Below are 26,017 nucleotides of genomic sequence, written 5' to 3' on the forward strand. Positions count from 1 at the left end.
AAAAAAAAAAAAAAAAAAAAAGAAAAGTAAGTGTCCAATGACACTGATATCCCTGCCAGGAAGAATAAGGTTTTCAGCCTGATCTGGCTCAGGTACCTTTTCCTCTGAATGCTCGTGTGGCTGGGCCAAGCCGCTTGTTCTCCATACAGAATAGTCAGCGTTCCTAATTTAAAAAAAAAACCTTTAAAATCTCTTATTCACACCTTAATCTTTTGGTGACAGGTCTCACCTGAGCTGGCTAGGAAAAACAAAAAAAGCTGCTACAGTCTTGCTTGAAAGCCCTCTCAGTGCCACTGTGCAGGATGCCATCCAGAGCTTCCTAAAGGTATTGAGGGGGTGAGGGGGAGAAGAGGGATGCGGGTGACAGAAATACCAGGTAACCTTGTTTTTCCCCCGAGGACATTATTGAGACCCTTAGTGGGAGGGTTTCTGGTAAGGGGCAATTTTGTGTTTGCCTGTTCTTTGGGAAAATCACCTGGAGACAGATGGATTCCCAGACCCACCGAATCTAGGTTTTAGACCAAAAAGGAATGTTTTATTATTAGAATTGAGTGTATCTCAGGTCCTCTTTCATTACTACACCACAAAATAAATCTGAGGGCCAGGCACAGTGGCTAACACCTGTAATCCCAGCACTTTGGGAGGTCAAGGCAGGTGGATTGCCTGAGGTCAGGAGTTCAAAACCAGTCTGGCCAACATGATGAAACCCTGTCTCTATTAAAAATGCAAAAAAATTTAGCTGGGTGTGGTGGTGTGCGCCTGTAATCCCAGCTACTCAGTAGGCTGATGCAGTGGAATCGCTTGAACCTGGGAGGCGGAGGTTGCAGTGAGCTGAGATCGTGCCACTATACTCCAGCCTGGGCAACAGAGCGAGACTCCATCTCAGAAAAAAAAAAAAAAAAAATCTCGGTTGGTATAATAAAGACACAGTGACATTCTGGATTAAGAGGTTGGTTCTTATATGAAAGCATCTCAATCTTTTTTTTTTTTTTGAGACAGAGTTTCGCTCTTGTTGCCCTGGCTGGCATGTAATGGCATGATCTCGGCTTGCTACAACCTCTGCCTCCCAGGCTCAGGTGATTCTCTTGCCATAGCCTCCCTACTAGCGGAGATTACAGGCATGCGCCACCATACCAAGCTAATTTTTTTTTTTTTCTGTATTTTTAGTAGAGATGGGGGTTCCATCATGTTGGCCAGGCTGGTCTCAAACTCCTGGCCTCATGTGATCCACCCACCTCGGCCTCCCAGAGTGCTAGGATTGCAAGCATGAGCTACCACGCCTGGCCTAAGCATCTCAGTCTTAAATTTTATTCTAGGTGGATTTAGGGGTTTGTGCTCATGGCCCTAAGAATGAACATGAGAGGGGCAGGGAGTACCTGCTTAGTTGTAATAGGCCTTGTTTAGGCTAAAAATAAGCTTGATACCTGTATTTTATATACTCTAAAGAGCATTAATCATAACCTGCCTGCAATAGCCTCTGTAGGTGGTAACAATTATGAAGGTGTCAAGTAAGAATAAAGAGCTGATAACATCAAATTTGGTTTATTTCAAGTCTGTAACAAAATATATTCTAGGCAGCTTTTCAGACATTGTTTTATAGCATCATAAACCCTATACCACTGCTGTCATTCCAAAAGCTGACAGGACTCTGGAAGTCATCAAGTGGTCCAGCCCAGGAATACAGGTAGAATTCACATGATAGGTGATAAGAAAGCAATGCCTATGGGCTACTGTGATCCCTTTTACCTTGGTAGGTAAGGTATGATCTTAGGACTATGTATTGAGGCCTATTAGTCAGTGAAAAAGATTAAAGTGACAAGTTCTGTGCTTTGTTCCTATAGCTTTGAAGTTTATCCACGTCACCAGCAATTGGAAGGTCTAGCAGGCTCCACCCATGTGTAATCCTGGGGCAGGTGTGAATCTTGATTTTTTTCAAGAGATTACTCAAGGGAGAGAATAACAGAAACCCAAGCCACGAGTACTGCCCCAATTCTAGATTAGGTTAGAGGTTAGAATAAATTAACTAATGGGGAATGGTACTAGGTAGCAGTCAGACCCAGGAGTCAGATTTGTGTGGTTTCCTGATCTCAGCAAGTTCTAAGGAAAAAAGTCTTTTTTTCCCCCCTCTTAAATAGTAGCATCAAGTCATGAAGGCCAGTGAAATGTGGTTAGTCTCCTAAAGTGACTTCCAATTCTTCCAGTTCCTTCTGGAGAGCCAAATCCTAGGGAGACAAAGAACAAATCTAGGACTCAATATTTAAACCAGCATTTTCCCAAACCAGTGGAACCTGAGAAGAGGGGCCCTTTGCTTCCTTTCTGAGCTCTGCTACATACAGTCTTTTTCCTACTTTCCCAGGATAGCCTGGAGCCAATTAAATCTGTCTCTTCCCCCTAGAGGTAGACTGTTTTTCCTAGGGAAATAAGACCTCTAGGAAAGACTGTTTTCTAAAAAATGTCACATGATTCAGTGATGACAGGAGTTTTGTTTTTTTGAGATGGACTTTCGCTCTTGTTGCCCAGGCTGGAGTGCAGTGGCATGATCTCAGCTCACTGCAACCTCCACCTCCTGGATTCAAGCGATTCTCCTGCCTCAGCCTCCTGAGTAGCTGGGATTACAGGGATGCGTCACCTTGCCCAACTAATTTTGTAATTTTAGTAGAGACGGGTTTCTCTATGGCTGACCTTGAACTCCCGACCTCAGGTGATCTGCCCGACTTAAAAAGCATTACCTCCTTCGTGACATCTGGCAGCTCCAGGGCTAACTTCATCCACCACCTAGCTTCAGAGTTTTTCCCTAGTTCTCTATAGCACTGAAAAAAGACAACAGTGAAAACTGATACTGTGTGCTTTCAGGAGTTCCCAGAACTATGTTGAAATAGAAAAGTGAGTTTACCTTGGAAATATATACCCTTCCTGCTTTGGAAAATCCTGGCTGTAGTTCTTCAGCCTGGGAAAAGGGACAAAGATATTTCAGTAAGAGGTTCCTATATTCTAATCAGGCTGAAGTTTGTTAGAGATTTCTAGTCCCCAACCATGTGGCTGACTGAGTGGGTCTGAAGAAATCTATATTTTTGATAAGCTGTGCAAGTGATTCTGATTTTCCCATAGAACAGGCAAACACAAAATTGCCCCCTACCAGGAAAACCCCTCCCATTAAGGGTCTCAGTAATGTCCTTAGGAAAAAAGGTTACCCTGGTGTTTTTGCCTGCCACCTGCCCCTCTCTGATACCTTTAGGAAGCTCTGGAGGGCATCTTCCACAGTGGCACTGAGAGGGCTTTCAAGCAAGGCTGTAGCAGTTTTTTTTTCTAACCAGCTCAGATGAGAGACCTGCCACCAAAAGATCAAGGTGTGTATAAGAGGTTTTAAAAGTTTTTTTTTTTTTAATCTTTGGGGATATACTGAAAATAGGGTCAAACGAGGCTGGGTCCAACCACCAATAATATGAGCATTCAGAGGAAAGGGCACCTGAACCAGACCAGGCTGAGGATCTTGTTCTTCCTGGCAAGGAAATCAGTACAGAAGGCATTTAGGACCAATAAGTCAAGTGCTGAAATGCAGCTTACCTGATAGCACCACCTGCCAAGAAGAAAGTGAGCCATGGGGTTTTCTGGCTGGAGAGCAATGGCTTTGTCCACATGCTCCTAAGGGGAAAATGTAAATATAAACTAACATCAGACACCAGAGTTGCTAAAAGAGGCAAGGGCTGGATGCGGTGGCTCATGCCTGTAATCCCTGCACTTTGGGAGGCTGAGGCAGGTGGATCACCTGAGGTCAGGAGTTTGAGACTAGTCCTGGCCAACATGGTGAAACCCCATCTCTACTAAAATACAAAATTAGCCGGGCATGGTGGTACATGCCTGTAATCCCAGCTACTTGGGAGGCTGAGGCAGGAAAATCACTTGAACCCAAGAGGTAGCAGTGAGCCAAGATCACATCACTGCACTCCAGCTTGGGTGACAGAGTGAGACTCTGTCTCAAAAAAAAAAAAAAAGAAGAAGAAGAAGAGAGGCAAGTCACTGAGGCTGTAGAAAAGCTTTTGGCAGGGAGTAGGAAAGGAGCAGGGAATCTGGGATAGGCCAGCATACGGAAGGAGGAAAAGCCTGTCCTCACCTTAAAGCTAAAGCCACTCTGGATGCGCCTCTGGATGCTCTCATGCTCAGCCAGCTGACCACAAAGCACCGCATACCTAGGGGGGAAGCAGCAAGCTCAGGGACAAGGGCTGAGCACCATCACTGTAAGGAATGGATGCCCCACCCACAGCCTAGTTGCATTGTCCCCTATCGCTCTACCCTCAACTAGAGCTAAAAATACCTAATTTTCATCTCTACGTAATCCCCTCTCTTCACAGACCTCTGGCCCCAATTAGTATTCTTTAGTAGATAATGGTAGGCTTACAAGTCTCCAAAGTATTCTAGGTATTAAAAAAAGCTGGATTCACCATAGTAAATCTCTCTTACATTTAAGAATATTTATGCAAGTTCTCAGTCCATATCTCCAGATTTCCCCTCTCTCATAAAGAGTACAGCCACAGGCATTAATAAAAACTTAAAGCATCAAAATAATCAGCATGAAAGTATAAGAGACCTAAGTATACTACTTATCTTCTGGGCAGACAAAAAAGTGGGTCTCATTAGCTTTTAAGCATACAGGTGTATCACTGGGACTTGGGAAGCAATTTCTTACGATAGTCACATTGGGAGGGGATATTCTAGGAATTTCTAATGTTAACTTGGAAACCAACAGAACCAGAGAAAGAAAGACCTCCTATATTTGCCGTCTTCCCCACATCGCCCCTCCCAAAGGGAACCAACCAGCCAGCTTCCCATCGTCTGTCTTCAGTAACAAAGTCTTACTCCCCCATCCCCCCAGCATTGTTCCTAGCAGCACAGCTGACATTAGATGAGTAACCAGCCCAAAGTTGCTTTTTCATATATATGCTAAGTATCTGGAGGGTATCAGACACTTCTAGAGGCTCATTTCCATGTTTAATCCAAACAGCTATTCCTCAGGAATAGCTATTCATCCTTGGAAGCCCCAAGAAGCAGTGACACCCAAGAAACAAGTTACCTGGCCTCTGAGAAGAACCCTTGCAGACACAAAAGTTTCAGCAACAGATGGAGAAACACAGCCTCTCACTTAGCTCACAGTCTGAGGGTGGAGACATGAAAAGCAAGGGTGGCAGTGGGAAAGGAACATTTTCACTAAAACTCAGGTGCTGAAACCAGACCCCAGGATTTGAGTTCGCCCTGGCCCAGGTAAGTTGACAGAACTTTGCCTCTGATGTTTCTGAAGGGGTGAGCTCACATCTACTTTTCCTCACGCAAACCAAGCAAAGAAGCCGAAGTACCAGCAGCCAGGGATCACACAGTGGAAAGAAGAGCTTGTGCAGGATAGGGGAGCTGCAGATTGTCCCAGCCTCCTGACAGCCAAGAACTCCAGTTTTGTAGCTAGGATGACTCTTACAAAGCTACTCATTTCTCCAAGCCCCATCAGAAAAACGCTTGTACTCTCCCCTTGCCTCATCCCCAAGCCACCTCCCCTACCAGAAACTTCCCTTGTCTCTGGCTAGGGGTAGACTGAGGCATGTGGAAATACAAGCCAGAGCTCCCTCTCCTGGATCCTTTGGAAAATGTCTCTGTGGCCCAGGCAGAGAAAAGAAAGAGCTGTCCTCTGGCCCTTGCTGGCTCTTCCCAGAACACTGCAGGGTGTTATTACCACAGGTGACAGTCAGCACTCTCATCCCCCTTCTCCAGAGCAGCCTCTGCTTCTTCTTTTCCTGTAGGACAAAGGTAGATCCAGAGTTGACACAGCTCTTACGCACACTTTCATAGGAAGGCTTGTGGGAAGAACGACTGCTTTAGCTCTCATCAATCCCTACCCAGCTTGTACTTGTTTGGAAATAGTTGTGAACTTCAGCAGAATAAAAGGCCTCAAACAAGCCGGGCACAGTGGCTCACGCCTGTAATCCCAGCACTTTGGGAGGCTGAGGCGGGTAGATCACCTGAGGTCAGGAGTTGGAGACCAGCCTGGCCAACATGGTGAAACCCCATCTCTATCAAAAATGCAAAAATTAGCTGGGCATGGTGGCAGGCACCTGTAGTCCCAGCTACTCAGGAGGCTGAGGCAGGAGAATCACTTGAACCCAGGAGGCAGAGGTTGCAGTGAGCCGAGATTGCACCACTGCACTGCAGACTAGGTTACAGAGTGAGACTGTCTCAGAAAAGGCTGCAAACGGCTTCTAAGGGAGGACTTCGGGGATGACTTCTGCTTCACCTTGGCTTCCCCATCTGTCATTAGAAACCCAAGTTACCTTTTTATAACGCCCACCTGATGTGCTTGAAGCAGATTTTAGCATTTGAAGTATAAAAGGATCCAGCCAGGCACGATGGCTTATGCCTGTAATCCTAGCACTTTGGAAGGCCGAGATGGGTGGATCACTTGAGACCAAGTGTTCGAGACAAGCTTGAGCAACATGGTGAAACCCTGTCTCTAGTAAAAATACAAAAATTAGCCAGGTGTGTTGGCACATGCCAGTAGTCCCAGCTCCTCGAGAGGCTGAGGCAGAAGAATCACTTGAACCTGGGAGGCAGAAGTTTCAACGAGCCAAGATTGCCCCCCTGCCCCCCGCCTGGGGAAAAAAATTTTCCCCAAAAAAAAAAAAAAAAAAAAAAGGATCCAACACAATCAGAAATTGTCCCCAACAGACCTTATTCTGGAGGGGTGGTGTCCATGGATCTCAAGTTGTATAAAATTTTAGGTAACTGGGGAGAGGGATCACAGCTTTGATAAAATTCTCTAAAGGGGATGGGTACATTGGCTCACACCTGTAATCCTAGAACTTTGAGAGGCCAAGGAGAGGATAGCTTGGGACCAAGAGTTCAAGACCAATCTGGGAAATACAGCCAGACCCTATCTCTTAAAAAATATATATGTCTTAAAAGGATCCACAATCCAAGAATATTAATTAGCTCTAGACCAAAACTCTTTCACAAGAACCACATGGACTGAGGTCTGACCAGAGATGACTTTCACTTAGTCTTAACCCAAGCTTTCTAGGTTAGTGTTCTAACAAAGAAATTAAAGCCCATACACATGAAAGTTCTGACAAACGTCACTTAAGAGTATCGAGGCTGGGCCGGGCGCAGTGGCTCACGCCTGTAATCCCAGCACTTTGGGAGGCTGAGATGGGCGGATCACGAGGTAAGGAGATCAAGACCATCCTGGCTAACACAGTGAAACTGTCTCTACTAAAAATACAAAAATTAGCTGGGCACAGTGGCAGGCGCCTATAGTCCCAGCTACATGGGAGGCTGAGGCAGGAGAATGGCGTGAACCTGGGAGGCGGAGCTTGCAGTGAGTGGAGATCGCGCCACTGCACTCCAGCCTCAAAAAAAAAAAAAGAAAAAAAAAAACAGTATCGAGGCTGGAGCCTATGGACTGCCAGATAAGGATCATCATATGCCTATGCACTGGAGAAGACACTGCGACATAGGATTTTTTTTTAAGACAGGAGTCTCACTCTGTTGCCAAGGTTGGAGTGCAGTAGCATGATCTCGGCTGACTGCAACCTCCGCCTCCCGGGTTCAAGTGATTCTCCTGCCTCAGCCTTCCCAGTAGCTGGGATTATAGGTGTGTGCCACCACACTCGGCTAATTTTTGTATTTTTAGTAGAGATGGGTTTCGCCATGTTGGCCAGGCTGGTCTTGAACTCCTGACCTCAGGTGATGCACCTGCCCCAGCCTCCCAAAGTGCTGGAATCCTTCCCAAACAGGACCATATGGCCCCACCAATGAGGGACACTGCCTCTTTGGGGATTTCTCTCTGCCCACTTCAAAGTACTGTCTCACTAGGAAAATAACAGAATGAGACAACCAGTTGCTGACAAGCTAGACAGCGTTGTAGACAAGACATTGCCTGAGACCCCACAGAATGAGTACCTCCTGGTGGTCCAGCTCCTAGAGATACAATGAAATAAACTTTATACCCAGTAAGGATAATTCTTAAAGGCTGTGATCTCAGAGCAGAACCTTCAGAGACATTCCATAGTCATCTGACCTCCAGCAGGTTAAGATTTGTCCATGGGTGCTAAGCTCAGGAGGCCAGACCAACCAAGTGCTGTCCCTCTAACCACTGCCTCCACTTCCAGTTCATGCTGGCTACTAGCACTAATAAGAGATGATCAATGATCAAGAGGGAAAGGAAAGGTTGACACGACAAGTCCAAAAATCAGCCCAAAAGCTGATTGGGAATCCTTACCTGAAATTCAGGAGGGAAAATAGAAACATTTTGAAGAGAAAGTAATCATGATTAAGCATCTTTTGTTAATACTTCCAGGAATTTTTCTGAGGGTCTGCAGAGACATCCTACTCAACTGGTCTGTTCTTTCTCCATCGACAGAATTCTACAGATGTTTAGAATATTAACCTTGAGGTATTTTTAGAGTATACATTATCAAGGATTCAGTAATATTTATAAGGCTGTACTTATAATAGAAAGGTAAACAAATCTGTTTTAGACAGTTAACTGGCCAGGCGCAGTGGCTTATGCCTGTTATCCCAGCACTTTGGGAGGCCTAGGTGGGTGGATTACTTGAGGCCAGGAGTTCGAGACCAGCCTGGCCAACATGGCGAAAACCCATCTCTACTAAAAATATAAGAATTAGTCAGGTATGGTGGCATGTGTTTGTAATCCCAGCTACTGGGGAGGCTGAGGCAGGAGAATTGCTTGAGCCCAGGAGGTGGAGGTTGCAGTCAGCTGAGATCAGGCCACTGAACTCCAGCCTGGGCAACAGAAAAAGACTGTTTGAAAAAAAAAAAAAGATATTAACTGAACCACAGACCTAGAAACCCACTGATGGTACCTGACTCAGTGTGTGGAGTTCAGTAGGACACATCAGTCTCTAAAGTCCCAGGATCCTCTGACCTCATGACAGACAAGGCCAAGCCCTGAGCCTGGCACAGGTCAGATGCACCCTATCCTCCAGGGTGGAGCCTTTGCCAATAGACTTGCCAAGTGGATTCCAGAGTCTTCTAAGCTAAGGCTGGAGTGCAGTGGCGCAATCTCGGCTCACTGCAAGCTCCGCCTCCCGGGTTCACACCATTCTGCCTCAGCCTCCCAAGTAGCTGGGACTACAGGTGCCCGCCACCATGCCTGGCTAATTTTTTTGTATTTTTAGTAGAGACGGGGTTTCACTGTGTTCGCCAGGATGGTCTTGATCTCCTGACCTCGTGATCCGCCCACCTCGGCCTCCCAAAGTGCTGGATTATAGGCGTGAGCCACCGCACCCAGCGTAAGCTACCCATATTCTTAGAACACCTGCCCCACAGGCTTCATAACTGAAACCAGATTTCCAAGCAGCAGCAAAAAAACCTCAGGTTAAGAAAAAAGGTTTTGCCCTCTGTGGCTAGAGAGTGAGAAAACAAATAATGCTGATAGGATACAAGTACTCCTAAAAACATATGCACGTGTGTTACTAATCATCATGATATACAGATAAACAAAGACTGCTCTCTTCCTCCAGAGGAGAAAGCAAGGGTCTCTGGGAGCTAGAGTTTGTCCCTAGTGGGTAACTGAGCCACAACTGCTCTGACAGCATCTTGGTGGTTCCCCAGGTCCCCAGGCAGATGGACCAGCCCCACCCCTGAACCAGTCACCTTCCCACAGGAAGCTGTCAGCACTTACCATCTAGGGCATATGACTTCTTCTCGCTCACCTCCTCAGTGAGCTCACACATGTCACTGTAGGCTCGGGCCAGGCGCCAGAGAAAGTCCTGCCGGCTTCCATACTGAAGACCAGACAGAAACAGGTAAGGCCCCTTTTTCCTCAGCTGTGGAGAATGGGGGCCCTGGCCTTCCCCCACACCCTAGGTTTGAATTTCCAAGCTAGTATGTTACCATCATCAGTATCAGGCCAGCTCCTACAGGCAGTCTTCCCCCCAGTCATCCCTTCCCACATGCAGTTAATGTATGACACATTCTCTGTCTAGCCAGTAGCTTGCACAATCACAGAGGGCATTGTGGCCTCCTAGAACTGGCGGGAGGAAAGGTCAACTCCAAGATGTCATAAGGCACGAGGTCTTTTGCTGACACATGAAGAAAGTGTGAAAGGAAAAGGGAAACTTCTAACTTCTGGAGGGGGGCATTTATACCTGGGCGGGCATAAATTTTGTCAGTGAACCTGAGAAGAGAATTGTGGGTGAACAACCTACACAGTTGTCACTTGTAATGGGGCTGGCAGCTTGGGCTCTGCCTCAAGGGAAACAAGAGAAGAAAAAAAATAGTTCTTTCCACATTTCCCCCTAGAGGTGAGAGGTACAGTTCTTTCTGCAGTAGCTCTACAGAAGGCAGAGGACTATACTCCCCATCCCCAGAGAGGAGGCAGCTCTGGGGCAAGCGGTACCCTGGCCCTAGGGTCCATGCTGGGCCTCCTTAGAAGAGGATATGCAACCTGGGAGACAGATGCAGAACCAGCTGTCTCACCATTTCTCGTCCCATATCACCTTATAGGAGCAGTAACCACATGGGCCTTCATTCCCCAGGGCTCAGGAGCAGGTAGATGGAGGGAGGCAGGGAAGGAGAAGCAGGCAGGCAGCTGGAGCCTCACCGCCAGCTTGTTGTTGAGCAGCAGCTGGAAGCCCTCCCGCTTGCCTTGCTCATCACCCCTGTGCAGCTCGTCGGCCTGCTGCAGGAGAGGCAGCACATCCTCCAAGCCTGAGGAACCTCCAGCCTCCAGGACACTGGGCACAACACCCGAAGCTGCCTCCTCCTCCAGGTCCAGAGAATCCTTTCTTCCCATCTTCACAGTCTCGCAGCTCACTTCATCTTCCCCGTCCTCACTTTCTTTGTCAGAGTCCCGCTCATTGTCAGACTCCGCATTGGCTGTTGTATAACTGGCAGAGAAATGTAAGGGACAAAAGGATTATTCAGCTCAGAGCCCCTAGGGTCTGTATCCCTCACCACCAAAGCAGCACTCTTCATGGCATTGTCCAAAGCACCAAATCACAATCAATCCTACCTCTTGAGGGCAGATTTTTTTTCTTTTTTCTTTTCTTGAGACAGGGTGGAGTGCAGTGGCTCGATCTTGGCTCACTGTGTCACCCAGGCTGGAGTGCAGTGGCTCGATCTTGGCTCACTCGAACTTCCACCTCCTGGGTTCAAGCAACTCTCCCACCTAATTTTTTTGTATTTTTAGTAGAGATGGGGTTTTGCCATGTTGCCCAGACTGGTCTCAAACCCCTGGCCTCAAGTGATCTGCCCACCTTGGCCTCCCAGAGTGCTGGTATTACAGGCATGAACCACCATGCCCAGCAGAAATCATTATTTGAGAGAAAGCTTCCTATGGGAACTAAGGGCTGGGAAAATGATCCAGGAAGGAAAGAGTAGCTGACCAGCTGGGGCCCTGTGACAGTCAAGGCAAATGTGAGAAGCCCCTGCTCATTTCTGCCTTATGAGTCAGAGACACTTATCAGAACCAACGTGGGTGGGTGCAGCCTCAGACCATGGGCAGCCACACGTATCCACAAACATAACCTCTGGCCCAAGTCAACCAAACCTAAACCACAACAGGAGTAGCCCTTGGTAACCTTGAGAACTTAAGGGTATGAGAAGAGGTCATAGGAACCATTTTGCAGCCAGAAGCAAGAAGGGGAAGACGATGCAAACCACCCCCTGAAAAGGTGTTTGGGGGGGGACTGCTACATGCCAGGTGGCTCCTAAGAAGCCCCAACCCTGATGCACCCACTAAAGAGGAAGCTGAGTTTCTCAGCTTATCTCAGCCACCAGCAGTTGATTAGGGTGTTTTCCCTAATTGCCTAAAATAGATAAGGACTGAGCAAGGGAAAAGGTAGGACTTCTGGGGGTCAGAAGCAAACACAAGGTCAGGCACGGTGGCTCATGCCTGTAATCCCAGCACTCTGGGAGGCCGAGGTGGACGGATCACAAGGTCAGGAGATTGAGACCATCCTGGCTAACAGGGTGAAACCCCATCTCTACTAAAAACAAAAAACTTAGCCAGGCGTGGTGGCGGGCGCCTGTAGTCCCAGCTACTCGGGAGGCTGAGGCAGGAGAATAGTGTGAACTCGGGAGGCGGAGCTTGCAATGAGCCGAGATCACACCACTGCACTCCAGCCTGGGCAACAGAGAGAGACTCCGTCCAAAAAAAAAAGAAAAAGAAAAAAAGAGAGGAGGCTCCCTGTGGCTGGAGCAAAACAGGATTGAAGGAGAGATGACACACACACCTACAAATAAAGTCAACACATGATAGCCTAATGTCAGGGCAGAAGTGCTGTCCTCCTGTCCAGAAACCACAAGGCGGCAGGCTCTGCAGGCTCTGGAAGTGAGCAACCAGACCGGATGCCCAGTCCATGCTGACAGCATCCTTAGAGGAGCTTCAGCCTCATCTAAAAAAGAGGCCCCAGACATACCTACTACAAGAACTTGTAAGGTATTTACAACCTTTCTTAACCGCACTTTTGTTTTTTAAGAGGTTATCCAAGTATCTTTCCCCTTTAGTTATTAGGGGAAAAAAAAAAAAAAAAAAAACCTTTAGAAATTAAAGGCAGAAGGCTAAGTGTCATTGGATTTTGTAACCAACCTGGGTACTGATGAGCGAGACCACCCACAGGCAACCTAGAGAAACCAAAACTCCCAACTGCACCTGCCACAGACTGAGAAAAATCAAACCAGAGTCTTCTCTGCCCAGCCAGGCCCAAAGGCAAAATGGATAGATGGTTTAAATGGAATGGAAAGCTGGAATCACATCATCTCCCTTTGCTAGAAAGAGGGGGAGACCCTATTTCTTGCTGGGTTGAGGGCTGCCTCAGTCAATCAGGAGTCCAAACAAGAGTCTCTCTGCCTCCAGTACCCCCAGGGAGGGACCTAGCCCTGCTGGAGCCCAGGCATCAGCACAGAATCCCCTGGGACCTGACCTGTGATACTGCCATTCCTCTGGATCCTAAAGGCCTAGCTCATAAAGCCAAGAAGAGAGGTCAGGGGGCTTTGCTGCCACAAATAGAGTGAAAGCTGGTAGAGCCCTGTGAGGCAGGGAGGCTCCAGGGAAGCTGGCACTTTAAAAAGTGGACTTCAATTGCATCTCAGCCCCACTTTAAGGCACTCTCCTCATCAATCTGAAACCCTACTGCCTGGGGCAGCTTCTAGGGCCTCAGAAGAGATTAATCACATGCCAAGGGCTACCACATTTACACCATTCTCTTTCACCTTCCACCTCCCGGACTAACCCAACCAGTCCTTGGAGAAATCTACCAGAGAGGAGTGACCCTTTTAACATAGCCTGAGGCTTTTGAGATCTGCCAGGGACTAGCAGGGACCTTTGAAAACGTCCTTTGGTCTTGTGCACTCCGGAGGACTGGAGTTCCCACAGTGGACCAGAGACCCAAGGCTCCCTCTGAGCAAGGAGACTGCCACTCTACTCTTAAGCAGTAATGAAGGACTCAGTTATGCACATCTCCCCTCCTGGCAATTAAGTTTCTCTTAACTCTACCTAAACCATGTTAGAGACTGAGTATGAGGTCTTCAAAGATGACCAGGCACATGGGCCCTGACCTTGAGATAAGACCCAACTTAATGAGGCCATAAATGCCCAAGAAGGAGCCTTCACAATGAGGCTGCAGGCAATCTCTCTTGGCTGAGATGCCTGGGAAGGCTTGCTGGAGGAGCTGGTGTTTTAGGGCAAGTTGGGTTCTGACAGGGAACTCAAGCTGTGTTTGGTACAATGCCCAGGGAACAAGCTCACAGAGCTGCACAGTGATTCTGCCTCTGCCACCCTCAATCTCCTGAGACCTCAAAGTTATTTGGAAGAGGGAACACAGCTTTCAGTGAAATCAAGCAGCCCATCAAATCTCAGCCCTTCATCCCTCAAAGCAGCTCTCCTTGCCCCAAGACACATGTTCAAAGCCATTTCAGAGTTTGTAGACTCCTGGAGCTCCCCCTTGACCTACATGGCAATGACGATGGCACAGAGAATCATTCACCACGGCCACTGCCCTAGAGAGCAGCCAGCTCAACCACAGAGTGTTGCACCACCACCTCTCATGCCACGGGACTGGGCATGGGACACAGCCTGATGGAGCCATAATTAAGAAAGTCACCCCTCCCCTTGCCCCATCACAGGTGTCTGGCAGCCCTGGCCTGCTCCTTGTGGCCTTGGGAGTCCCAGTGAGCACCCCTAGCAGTGAAGGTCCCACAGATGTCCCTGGTTAACTGCTCTGGCTCCCACTGACCCCAGAGGTTTGTACTTTTCTTTTTGAGGTGGAGTCTTTCTCTGTTGCCCAGGCTGGAGTACAGTGGTGCAATCTTGGCTCACAGCAACCTCCACCTCCTGGGTTCAAGTGATTCTCCTGTCTCTGCCTCCGGAATAGCTGGAATTACAGGCGCCCACCACCACACCCAGCTAATTTTTGTATTTTTAGTAGAGACAGGGTTTCGCCATGTTGGCCAGGATGGTCTCGAACTCCTGACCTCAGGTGAGGTCTCCCAAAATGCTGGGATTATAGGCGTGAGCCTCCACACCTGGCCTCAGTACCTTTTTTTTTTTTTTTAGAGACAGAGTCCTGCTCTATCACCTAGGCTGGAGTGCAGTGGCGTCATCTTGGCACACTACAGCCTCCACTTCCTGGGTTCAAGTGATTCTTCTGCCTCCACCTCCTGAGTAGCTGGGATTACAGGTGCCTGCCAACATGCCTGGCTAATTTTTGTATTTTTAGTAGAGACAGGGTTTCGCCATGTTGGTCGTCTGGTCTTGAACTCTTGACCTCAAGTGATCCACCTGCCTCGGCCTCCCAAAGTGCTGGAATTACAGGCCTGAGCTACCGCGCTGGCCTAGGACAACTTCTTTAAATCATCACAAAGATGACCAGGTGCAATGGTTCATGCCTGTAATCTCAGCACTTGGAGGCCAATATGGGAGAACTGCTTGAGGCCAGGAGTTCAAGACCAGCCTGGGCAACGTAGTGAGACCCCATCTCTACAAAAGAATAAATAAATTTGGCTGGCATGGTGGCACATGCCTGTAGTCCCCACTCTCAGAAGGCTGAGGCAGGAGGACCACTTGAGCCCAAGGAGTTGAGGCTGCTGTGCTGTGATGGTGCCACTGAACTCCAGCCTGGGCAACAGAGTAAGACCCTGTCTCAAAACAAAAAACAGTCATGAAGGACCTCAAGTTTTGTTTGATCTGGGGCAGAGCTGTGACCTCTTCTTCTGTTCCACCTCCTTACAGAGTTCAAATATCAATTCCCCAACCAAGTGGCCTGCTTCCTTGGGTTGCAGAGATGTTCTTTTACATCTCAGTGCCCACTGTCAACTACTTTCTCCGTCTCTCTCTTCACTTCAGATGTATCAAATGTTAATTTCATTTCTGCCCCCTCTTTAACACAACCTCTGGAAGCATCTCTTGGCCCAGAGCCATTTAGGTAAATTGAATAGAAAAAGGCCACCTCTGCTTGTCCTTGAGAATACAGATAATAGGGATCTGACAACACAGGCAACAGCAGTCCCCCATGGATGAGCAGAGCTCTTCGCCACTACTCCACAGGTTTCTGGAGGCCCCTGAGCAGTCATCAAATCCAGCATTGGTGATAATGACGTGTCAGTCAACAATGGACTGCGCATATAACAGAGGGTGCACGTGATTATAATGGAGCTGAAAAATTCCTATCACCTAGTATTTACATTTTTTTTTTTTTTTTTTTTTTTTTTTTGAGGCAGGGTCTTGCTCTGTCACCCAGGCTGGAGTGCAGTGGCACAATTATGGCTCACTCCAGCCTCAAACTCCCAGCCTCCCAAGTAGCTGGGACTACTGGCCCATGCCACCATGCCCAGCTCTTTTTTTTTTTTTTTTTTTTGAGATGGAGTCTCACTCTTGTCTCCCAGGCTGGTGTGCAGTGGCATGATCTCGGCTCACTGAAACCTCCACCTCCTGGGTTCCAGCAATTCTGCTGCCTCAGCCTCCCGATTAGCTGGGATTACAGGCATGCACCACCACGCCTGGCTAATTTTTGTATTTTTAGTAGAGACAGGATTTCGGCATGTTGGCCAGACTGGTCTCAAACTCCTGACCTCAGGTGATCCGCCCGCCTTGGCCTCCCCCAGGTAGTTATTTTATGTAGAGACATGGTCTTGCTGCCTTGCCCAGGCTGGTCTCAAGCTCCTGAACTCAAGCAATCCTCCTGTCTCGGCCTACCAAAGTGCTGGGATTACCATGAGCCACCACCGTGCCTGGTTTTAACTGACTGATTTTAACTTCTAGTTTCCATTTGCCTGCTTATAGCTAATTCCTCTGATCCAGCATAAAACTTGGCTGTTCTCTGCACCAGTCTTTCCCTTGAGAAAAAGGCTGGACAAGGAGAAATCGGCCTCTAGGCCTCACACAGGCTACCTGAATGATCGGAGCTAGCAGCAGACAAGGGCAGATGCTGCTAGTGACAACATCAGACTCTATCCTTGGGACCAAAGTTTCAAAGTGGTGCTAGTATTTAAACTCAAAACGCCCTTAGCATGACCAGACTTGGAGGAGGCTGTCCACCAGACTCCTGCCCCTGCCCCGCCCCACAGAAGGCCTATTGTCAGCCCTCCTGGGCCACTAAGAACTCAGGATATCCACCTCCCACCTGTAAAAATGCAAAAGATCACAGGCAAGGCTCCCCTGTGGGAAGAGGGTGACTCCCAGGGAGGAGCATGCTTCGTGCTTAGACATCTCGGTACAACAGCTCAGCCACCCAAGGAAAGGAACAAAGTCAAACAATCCTTATCAAGTCCTTGTGATAACACAGAAAAATGCCCAAATAATATATCATAACTATGTAATAAACTAAGATAACAGATGTAAGCAATAACTGCTATTAACATCTACATTTGTCTGAATGACATAAATTGGATGGGTTTTTCGTTTCAACTCTTCTGTATTTATTATACTCTTACCTGTTCCAAAAATTATTTGCAGCAGCTTGGTTTGGATTTTCCATTGATAATACTTTTACAAAACACCACCTGGCTGTAGCCATAACTGCCTCCAGGAGAGACAACTCACCCCCCTTCACTCTCAGCATCTGTGAATGTGGCTCCCGAGGAGGCTGTGAAGTAGACAGAGCTGGAGCCAGTGGAGTCACTCCTCTCCCGGACAAACGGAAACCTTCGGCGCCGAGTCACTCTCTGGTTCTCATCCATGTGGGATCTGGAAAAGCAGGCCCCATCCCGAAGGGTAACCATTAGGTCCCATCCAGCCTGTCTTTCTGCTCACCATGGGGTGCCTCTTACTACTGCTCCTCCTTAAAGGGCCAAAAGCAGAGAAAATCCTAGGTCTCTAACCCTCAGGAGGTTAAGAAGGGCAGCTCCCTGGGCCCAGACCACACAGACAGACTAGATTAGGCAAACAGAGTGTTTCAGCTGCTACAACAGATCAACCATGAGAGTCCAGAAGCGGCAAGGCGTGTGTGCAAGGCGAGGTACCAAATGTACAGCTTCCACCCAGATTAGGCTAGAAGCTATAAAACTGGTTTCTTCTTTAGAGACAGAGAGCAAAGGCCAGAACACACTTCAGCTAAAAAAGCTGCAGGGGGCCGGGCGCGGTGGCTCAAGCCTGTAATCCCAGCACTTTGGGAGGCCGAGACGGGCGGATCACGAGGTCAGGAGATCGAGACCATCCTGGCTAACACGGTGAAACCCCGTCTCTACTAAAAAATACAAAAAACTAGCCGGGCGAGGTGGCGGGCGCCTGTAGTCCCAGCTACTCGGGAGGCTGAGGCAGGAGAATGGCGTAAACCCAGGGGGCGGAGCTTGCAGTGAGCTGAGATCTGGCCACTGCACTCCAGCCTGGGCGACAGAGCGAGACTCCGTCTCAAAAAAAAAAAAAAAAAGCTGCAGGGGAGGGATAAAGCGGGAGAGGAAGCTGCATTACTCACCGGACCTCCCCAACAATCTCCCCGGCAAGTCCTCGCAGGCTGCTCCTCAGCTCCTCCACCTCTCGCCGCAGTGCCACAAGGCTGGTCAGCACAAAGTCGAGGCGGTCCAACACCTTCTCCTGTCCTTCCCGTGGAAGGCTGGGTAGCACTGCATCTCCAGCCCCACCTGGGACAGCCCGCAAGAGCATCACTGAAGGAGGGAGAATGGGAGCCAGTGACACCCAGGAATATAGTGGGGAAGAGATCTCACACCTAGAATTCAGGAACACCTGCTTTCCATTGGAAGAGAAAGCCCAGTGACGCTCAGGTAGCACACGTTCACAGCCAGGTCATGGTAACAAGTCCCAAGAAACTACCCAGGGATCGCTAAACAAGAGTCCTCTGCTCCAAGAACCTTCCATACCAGGGCCCTTCAGGAGTGCTGCACACCATGACAGATAATGTAAAATGCTTGCCCAAGTGTGGAATCTGAAGGAGGACAGCTGTCCTGCTAGAGTAAAAAAAAAAAACCTTTACCTCACCGTATAGTGCCCAATACCAGGGAGTCAATATCAACCACACAGCAAAACTAAAACTAAAACTGAGCTCCCTCACATTCTGATCTCTCACTTCACAAAGAATAGTAGGGAAAACTTGGGAGTTTCTCCCAGAACTTCATTTAGTGTATCACAGAAGGACTAGGAGAAAGGGGGCAGTTGCTAAGAGAAGAGGTACACCAGAAAAAGCCCATCCAAACCGCCTCAGAAACACACCATTACTAAGCTCTGCTGACCCAACCCTAGGCCTCACTCGTTTGAGTAAATTCCAGCAGTGAAATGGTAGCAAAGTGACAGCCACCTATGGTAACTGGACTGAAAAATGCAAAAACAAAAAGGAAACGAGAGAGGCAGGACCCCACAATATGGCAAGCATAAATCCCTTCTTAAAGGAAATCTGGTATAAAAAAAAAAAAAAAAAACTAGGCCAGGCCACAACACACATCCAATAATGCTCAAGAATGTAGAGCAAGAAAGATCTCTGGGAGTGTGGCCACTTCTAATCTCAGAAGAAAGACTACTGCAAAGCAATTACAAACAAAATACAAGGGAAGGAAGCACACTGCAATACTAGATTACCACCAGATTATAAAGTGCTGACAATCAGTTGCAATCTAAGGTGATAGCTCTTTGAAGACTCCTCCAGAACTAACTTTTCCAAACCATCTAACACTGGCAATCAGAGAAAACACTCATTTCCAATTAGCGTGGGAGTGAGATAATGTAAACGCTCCTCTTGGCCAGGTGTGGTGGCTCACGCCTGTAATCCCAGCACTTAAGGAGGCCGAGGCCAGGAGTTCGAGACCAGCCTGGCCAACATGGGGAAACCTCATCTCTACTAAAAATACAAAAATTAGCTGGGCATGGTGGCGCACACCTGTGATCCTGGCTACTGGGGAGGCTGAGGCATAAGAATCACTTGAACCCAGGGAGGTGGAAGTTGCAGTGAGCCAAGATCATGTCACTATACTCCAGCCTGGGCAAAAGAGCGAGACTCCATCTCAAAAAAAAAAAAAAAAAGGAAGAAAAGAAAAGAAAAAAACACTCCTTCCTCTTGCACAAATATGGTAGTAATTTGAAACAGCCCTAGATCCTTTGCTCAAACGAATTAACAAATCTGCACTACTCATTTCAGCTGTGTGGGCTGCCAGCCACATTCAGCTTCAATTGCCTTAAGCGTGCTCCTAGCCCTATGCCGTAGAAACTCCACTGGACCAGGTGACCAGGCCCAACAGGCCCAACCTTGCCACTCAATCTGTGACAGCCTCAGGAAAGTTACACAATCTTTTTGAATCTTGGTTTCCTCATAGGAGGGATTAAAAAAAAAAAAAAAAAAAAAACTTGAATGAGATAGTTTCCAAGTTGTCTTCAAATTCAAATATATGATTTAATACATAAGCCTGAAGACTTTTAATCCCTACAAGATTATTCTTTTTGCCCTCCTTTGGATTCTCTCTACTTATTACACACCTCACCCAACACTAAGCAAGTGCCTTTAACACCCACATAGCACTAGTGTGGCCAGAACTAAAAGTGAAAGCTAAGCAGTCTTTTTGAAATATACTTGCTTGGGAATACAGGGTAAAGAGTAGAGAAAACCACGACTGCCTTTTTTTTTTTGAGACGGAGTCCCACTCTGTCGCCCAGGCTGGAGTGCAGTGGTGAAACCTCAGCTCACTGCAACCTCTGCCTACTGGGTTCAAGCGATTCTCGTGCCTCGGCCTCCCCAGTAGCTGGGACTACAGGCCGCGTCGCCACGCCCGGCTAATTTTTGTATTTTTGGTACAGATGGGGTTTCACCATGTTGACATCTGGTTGAATGTTGGTCAGGCCGGTGTTGAACTCCTGACCTCAGGTGATCCGCCCGCTTAGGCCTCCCAAAATGCTGGGATTACAGGCGTAAGCCACCGCCCCCGGCCCGACGACTGCTTTTTCAACAAGCTTCCAAAAAAGTGAAACCCTAAGGCGCTTCTCTACGTTGCCCTGTCCCACAATCTCCACCAAAAGTAGCCCAGACCCCAGGCCCATTAGTTTGCAGTGACCGCGGTCTCAGGAGACGGGCTCCTACCCTGGCGTCCGGTCTCTGAAGTCTGCGTATAGTCCAGGGAGTTGGGAAGGCTCTGGCTGCGGCCATGGCGCTGGGTCCGTTTCCATCGCTGGCTGTAAAGGAGGCACAGGAATCCAAGGCCGGCGGCGGTACCCAGCAACAGTCCCAGCCCGGCACGGGCACCACCCAGGGCTCCCAGTCTAGACATGCTGCACCTGCGGCCAGCAGAAGCCACGGGGAGCAGGCAGGCAGGAAGGCAGGCGGGCGGGCAGAGGTACGGAGAGAGACAGATTCGTGAGTCTGGTAAACCCACCCCCAAGACAGAACCCCGGCAGGTATCCCCTTGCCCTAACCCTGAGCTCCTGACTACCTGCATCCCAATCTGAAACCTAAGGCTTCCTCCAGCCCCCTGGGCCCCACTGCCGCTCCTCTCACCCAGCCTGGACATAGCCACCCCTCCAGCACACCCTCCGATCCGGGTCACAGAGTCCGGCTTCTGGGCCTTCAACCCCCACCTCAACCTCACAACACTGCAGACCACAAACCCGCCGCACTGGCTGCAAACTCCCGGTCTTCCCCTGCGGCCCAGGAAGGCGCTCTGGCCTGGCAGGAGATCCACTCAGAACCTTACCCGGCCGCCAGCCACCATGGCAGCAGCCGCCGCGGGCTCACGCTGTCAGTGACCGTGACGTCAGACAGACGGCGCCAGCAGCTCGGCGCCCTGAGGGAACGCGCACGGAGATGACCACGCCGGCCCCACCCCCGGCCTGTTTCCCTCAGGAGCGAGGCCACGGGCGCCGGCGGAGGGGCGGAGTCAGCACAGAGCGCGAAAGGAAAGCAAGAAGGGGCCGAAGGCTGAGGAAAGGCGGGAAAGCGAGGAGACTTCTTGGGCGGACGCTCGCGCAGTCACCCTCACCGTCCGGCATCCAGGCCTCCATTTCCCTCCGGTCACACCGGCTTACTTGCTGCTCCCGGAATACACTCAGCATATTCACACTTTCTCCCTGCGCTTCTGCCCGGACCTCCCCTCTGTACCTGGAAAACGTCACCCTCTCCCCACATTTTATTTTTATGTTGTAGAGACTGGGTCCTGCTCTCCTGGTCTCCAGCGATCCGCCTGCCTCGGCCTCCCAAAGTGCGTGAGCCGCCGCACCCGGCCATAAACCTTAAACCTAACGTACCGTTTCATAATTCTATTTTACTCTTGTAATTGTATGCAACTTCTAATTTTGGCAACTAAAAAGACCGATTTTATGGACTACAATAACAATTGTATTGTGAATATTTCTTAAGAGTTAAAATTTTCTTTAGTGAAAGAAGAAATTTCTAGGCCAGTCCTCCCAATACCCTTGACTAGATCTCATATTTATTTACCCTTTAATTGTGAGTTACTGTATACATATAAGAATACAGGAGGCCGGCCGGCCGTGGTGGCACGTGACTGTAGTCCCACATACTCTGGAGGCTAAGATGGGAGGATCACTTGAGCCCAGGGTATGGATGAGCCATGAGCACTCTGGGCAACAGAAGTCAGGATTTCGAGGCCACCCTGGCCAACCTGGCGAAACCCCGTTGTTAGGCAGGAATCTAGACCCAACATGGGGGCGTTACCCCGTGTAGCAGGCCTTTTGTTAAAGACTCCCTTCACCCTTGTACACATCTGCAGACTTACATGCGTCAGAGTTCAGGCTGGGCAGTCACACTCCTGCATGACCTGCATGCCACAAGTTCGTCAACAGCAGTTTCGGTGGACAGTTTCCAAAGACCCCTTCCTCATGACCCTTACTCAACTCTTGCCCTAGTAGTTTCAAGACCCCCCGCCCAGGCCCTGTTTGCACAACCAGCTTCCCTACCTCTCAGGCTATAAGAAGCCCTGCCCTCCTCCCTCAGCGCGACTTCCTCGGCCCACACCTTTGGACCGAGGAACCTCGCCCCGCAAGCCCTAATAAAAGCTATTCTCACTGCCATTTGCCTTGTGTCTTCGTTCCCGGTTCGGCTCGAGCCTCAGTTTGCCTTTACATTTGGTCCCGAAACCTGGGAGGAGACTCCTCCCCGGACCGCTGCCGGGTCGGGCAGCCTCTCCTGTCACTGAGCCAGGATCCCCTCCTCAAGCCTGGAGCCATCTCACCAAATTTAAGACTCAATTCGATCACTGCTGGGTAAGTTTCCCCCCGTCCTGAAGGCTCCCTCCGGGAGTCCCTGTCCGAAATGCACGGCCGCGTCAGGGCCTCTCCCGGGTCAGCTGTGACCTCAGCATCCAGGACTAGGAGATGTCCAACCTCCCCGGAAGCCACCGTACCCCGCACTCCGCGTGGCAGTGAGAGGATGCTTCCATTGCCTCCGGACCGCCCGCCTTAAGACCATGGGAACTACCCAGTCCAAACCAGACCGAAAATCCCCTCTGAGGTGCCTCTTGGCTAATTTTTCAGACTTTAAGTCTCAGCCAAGACCTAAAACAAAAGCGGCTCATTTTCTTCTGCACAGTAGCATGACCGCAGTATAAATTGGATAATCAGTCTCAGTGGCCTGCAGAAGGCACTCTAGACTTTAACATTCTCACAGATCTGACCAACTGCTCCAAGAGACTAGGCAAATGGTCCGAGATACCCTATGTTCAGGCCTTTTGGGACTTGCGTTCTCACCCAGATTTCTGCGTCCAATGCTCGTTAGCTCAAGTTCTGCTCGCAAAGTCTCTTCCCTCGGGCAAGGAGAGGGATGATTCCTCCTCTTTTTCTGAGCCTCCTGACACCCTATCCCGGCCACCCCTCTGGTCTCCTGCCCAACCTCCTTACCCTGACCCACCGTTATCCCCATCCTCGTCAACGCCTCCCCACCCTTCCCCCCGTCCTGTGCCCTTACCAAACCCGACAGATTCTGTCTCACCTACCTCCACCTCCTCCCCTTCCTCGCCTGTCTCAGCCCATACTCGGTCCAGGACCGACCTCCTGTGTCCCTTATGAGAGGTGGCAGGCGCCGAAGGAGTAGTCCAGGTCCATGTGCCGTTTTCATTGGCAGACTTGTCTAAGGTTGAGGAGTGTGCAGGCTCCTTTTCGGCCAATCCTACTGGTTATATCAAAGAGTTTAGGTATCTATGCCAGGCATATGATCTCACCTGGTACGACCTTCATGTCGTTATGACCTCAACCCTGTCTCCTGAGGAGCAGGAACGCATCCTAGCGGCAGCCAGGCAGCATGCTAACCAGGTTCATTTAACTGACCCTGCCATGCCAGTCGGCACCGAAGCAGTGCCCTCGGCTGAGCCCTACTGGGACTACCAGGTAGGGCAGGCAGGCCGCTGCTGCCAAGACATGATGGTTCAGTGCCTTCTTGCCGGCATGCAGGCAGCCTCTAACAAATCAGTCAACTTTAACAAACTAAAGGAGGTAGTCCAAGGCGCAGATGAAAATCCGGCTGTTTTTCTTAACCGGCTGACTGAGGCACTTATTCAGTATACCCGCCTTGACCCTGCCTCCCCTGCAGGAGCAACTGTCTTGGCCTCATATTTCATTTCTCAGTCGGCCCCTGATATCCAAAAAAAAAATTTTTTAAAGGCGGAGGAAGGCCCTCAAACTCCCATCCAGGACTTAGTCAAACTGGCCTTCAAGGTCTAGAACTCCAGGGAGGAAGCAGCTGAGGCCCAACGACAGGCCAGGCTAAAACAGAAGGTACAACTCCAAATCCAGGCTTTGGTAGCAGCCCTGAGGCCGGCCGGCCGGCTCCAGGAGCTCCCAGAAAGGAGGTACTCCCCGAGCGCCACCTGGTGCCTGCTTCAAGTGAGGCAATGACAGCCACTGGGCCAGGCACTGCCCTAACCCAAAGGAGCCAATTCGCCCCTGTCCGAACTGTCGGCAGATGGGCCACTGGAGGTCAGACTGCCCCGACCTAAGGATGGTTGCTGCACCTCCACGTGATGACCCTCCTCCAGGTATTGGAGGCGCCTTCCAGCTCCTCGACACCGACGAAGATTGAAGAGGCCCAGACTCGGGGACCCCTCTCACTCTTGCCGAGCCCAGGGTTATGCTCCAGGTAGCAGGTAAGTCCATATCCTTCCTTATGGACACGGAGGCTACCTACTCTGTTTTGCCTTCCTTTAGTGGCCCCAGCCACCCCTCCACTGTCACGGTCATGGGAATTCATGGCACTCCCTCCACCTACCGCCAGACTCCTCCTCTGTCTTGCCGCTTGGATGGCTCCGTCTTCTCGCACTCATTTCTTATCATTCCTTCGTGCCCAGTCCCCTTGTTAGGACGAGATCTCCTCTCCAAGGTAGGGGACTCAGTTCACTTCCGACCCAACCCCTGCCCACACCTCGCATTCCTCTTCCCCCTCCTCTCACCTGACAAACCCCGCCAGGCTGACCCCCCACTCCCGTTTCCAGTCCCCATTAACCCTAAGGTGTGGGACACCTCCACCCTGATCATTGCCCAGCACCACACTCCGGTCCGCATCGGGCTAAAAGACCCTTCCAAGTTCCCCTCTAGACCCCAGTTCCCTATCTCCCTTGAACATCAACAGGGATTAAAACCTATCATTACACGCCTGCTCCGACAGCACATTCTAGTTCCCACCAACTCACCATGTAATACTCCTATCCTGCCTGTACGGAAAAGCTCTGGGGCCTATCGCCTCGTGCAGGACCTACGCCTCATCCATGAGGCAGTCATCCCTACCTTTCCAGTTGTTCCTAATTCATATACACTCCTCTCGCGAGTTCCCCCTGACACCACTCATTTCACTGTCCTTGACCTGAAAGATGGTAAAGAACCATCCCTCTACACCCAGACTGCCACTCTCTGTTTGCCTTCACATGGGAGGACCCAGACACTCATGTTTCTTCCCAGTTGACCTGGACTGTCTTGCCTCAGGGGTTCTGAGATAGCCCCCATTTTTTCGGACAGGCACTGGCACAGGACATCCTCCTCTGCCCTCTAACCCATAGCACCCTTCTACAATACGTAGATCTATTACTATGTAGTCCTTCCTGGGAGTGCTCCCTTGCAGACACTGCTACACTTCTAAATTTTCTAGGCGACCAAGGTTATTGGGTTACCCCGGCCACGGTTCAACTTTGCACCCCTTCTGTCACCTACCTAGGCATACTAGTCACACCCACTACAAAAAGCCTATGGCAGATAGAATAAGCCTCATTAAAACTCTCCAGCCTCCTCAGGATGCGGAAGAGATCTTGTCCTTCCTAGGACTGGTAGGGTATTTCAGGCATTGGATTCCCAACTTCGGGGTCCTAGCCAAGCCCCTCTACTAGGCTGCCAGGGAGACACCCACCGGACCGCTGTCCGACCCCTCCTTGGTTGCCAACTCTTTCAAGAAGCTTCAGGACTGTCTCCTTTCTGCCCCTGCTCTCTCTCTCCCCAACCCGCTTCGGCCCTTTCATCTATTCACCGAGGAGCGCCAGAAGGTAGCCACTGGCCTCCTAGCCCAGCCGGTTGGATCCACATACCAGGCTGTGGCCTATCTCTCCAAGCAGTTAGATCCCACAGTCCAGGGCTGGCAACCTTGTCTGC

At 49.8% G+C, this 26,017-nt stretch overlaps 3 protein-coding genes across 7 annotated transcripts in view; 2 read left to right on the forward strand and 1 right to left on the reverse strand.

The window, feature by feature from the left end:
• Positions 1 to 340, forward strand: part of RAD51 (RAD51 recombinase) — a 44,577-nt gene extending 44,237 nt beyond the window's left edge. The window contains exon 10 of the mRNA XM_017864015.1: positions 223 to 340. Within this exon, the coding sequence (XP_017719504.1) occupies positions 223 to 340 (118 nt within the window). The remainder of the gene's footprint in view (positions 1 to 222) is intronic.
• Positions 341 to 1,526: 1,186 nt separating this feature from the next.
• Positions 1,527 to 21,253, reverse strand: RMDN3 (regulator of microtubule dynamics 3). Of its 4 annotated transcripts, none has more exons than XM_017864036.1 (13): positions 21,127 to 21,253; positions 20,517 to 20,710; positions 17,913 to 18,102; positions 17,042 to 17,185; positions 10,604 to 10,889; positions 9,683 to 9,785; positions 5,717 to 5,777; positions 4,112 to 4,187; positions 3,565 to 3,642; positions 3,230 to 3,328; positions 2,894 to 2,947; positions 2,730 to 2,810; positions 1,527 to 2,222 (listed from the first exon to the last, which is right to left on the reverse strand). In XM_017864036.1, the coding sequence occupies exons 2-13, from the start codon at positions 20,701 to 20,703 to the stop codon at positions 2,169 to 2,171; spliced, it is 1,413 nt and encodes a 470-aa protein (XP_017719525.1). In that variant the 5' UTR covers positions 20,704 to 20,710; positions 21,127 to 21,253; the 3' UTR covers positions 1,527 to 2,168. The 4 variants fall into 4 exon arrangements, with proteins under 4 accessions (XP_017719525.1, XP_017719527.1, XP_017719526.1 ...); XM_017864038.1 differs by having other exon boundaries at positions 21,041 to 21,253; XM_017864037.1 differs by having other exon boundaries at positions 21,011 to 21,253.
• A 1,159-nt stretch (positions 21,254 to 22,412) lies between these two features.
• Positions 22,413 to 25,991, forward strand: LOC108523410 (uncharacterized). Of its 2 annotated transcripts, none has more exons than XM_017864017.1 (2): positions 22,413 to 22,654; positions 24,348 to 25,991. In XM_017864017.1, exon 2 carries the CDS (start codon positions 24,513 to 24,515, stop codon positions 25,338 to 25,340), a length of 828 nt encoding a protein of 275 aa, XP_017719506.1. In that variant the 5' UTR covers positions 22,413 to 22,654; positions 24,348 to 24,512; the 3' UTR covers positions 25,341 to 25,991. The 2 variants fall into 2 exon arrangements, with proteins under 2 accessions (XP_017719506.1, XP_017719507.1); XM_017864018.1 differs by having other exon boundaries at positions 24,421 to 25,991.
• The last annotated feature ends 26 nt before the right edge of the window (positions 25,992 to 26,017 follow it).

The sequence above is a fragment of the Rhinopithecus bieti genome, unplaced genomic scaffold (genome assembly GCF_001698545.2).
Source record: "Rhinopithecus bieti isolate Rb0 unplaced genomic scaffold, ASM169854v2 scaffold_74225, whole genome shotgun sequence".
NCBI classification, from domain to species: domain Eukaryota; kingdom Metazoa; phylum Chordata; class Mammalia; order Primates; family Cercopithecidae; genus Rhinopithecus; species Rhinopithecus bieti.

Bases quoted from the DNA above. Each gene is read 5' to 3' on its own strand.
- RMDN3 (XM_017864036.1), bottom strand. From the start codon at position 20,703: ATGTCTAGACTGGGAGCCCTGGGTGGTGCCCGTGCCGGGCTGGGACTG. The intron at 10,890-17,041 runs GTGAGTTGTCTC...TTTCTCTGCCAG, and splicing joins GATGCTGAGAGTGAAGGGGG to TTATACAACAGCCAATGCGG. The intron at 9,786-10,603 runs GTGAGGCTCCAG...TCTGGTCTTCAG, and splicing joins TGCTCAACAACAAGCTGGCG to TATGGAAGCCGGCAGGACTT.
- LOC108523410 (XM_017864017.1), top strand. From the start codon at position 24,513: ATGCTCCAGGTAGCAGGTAAGTCCATATCCTTCCTTATGGACACGGAG.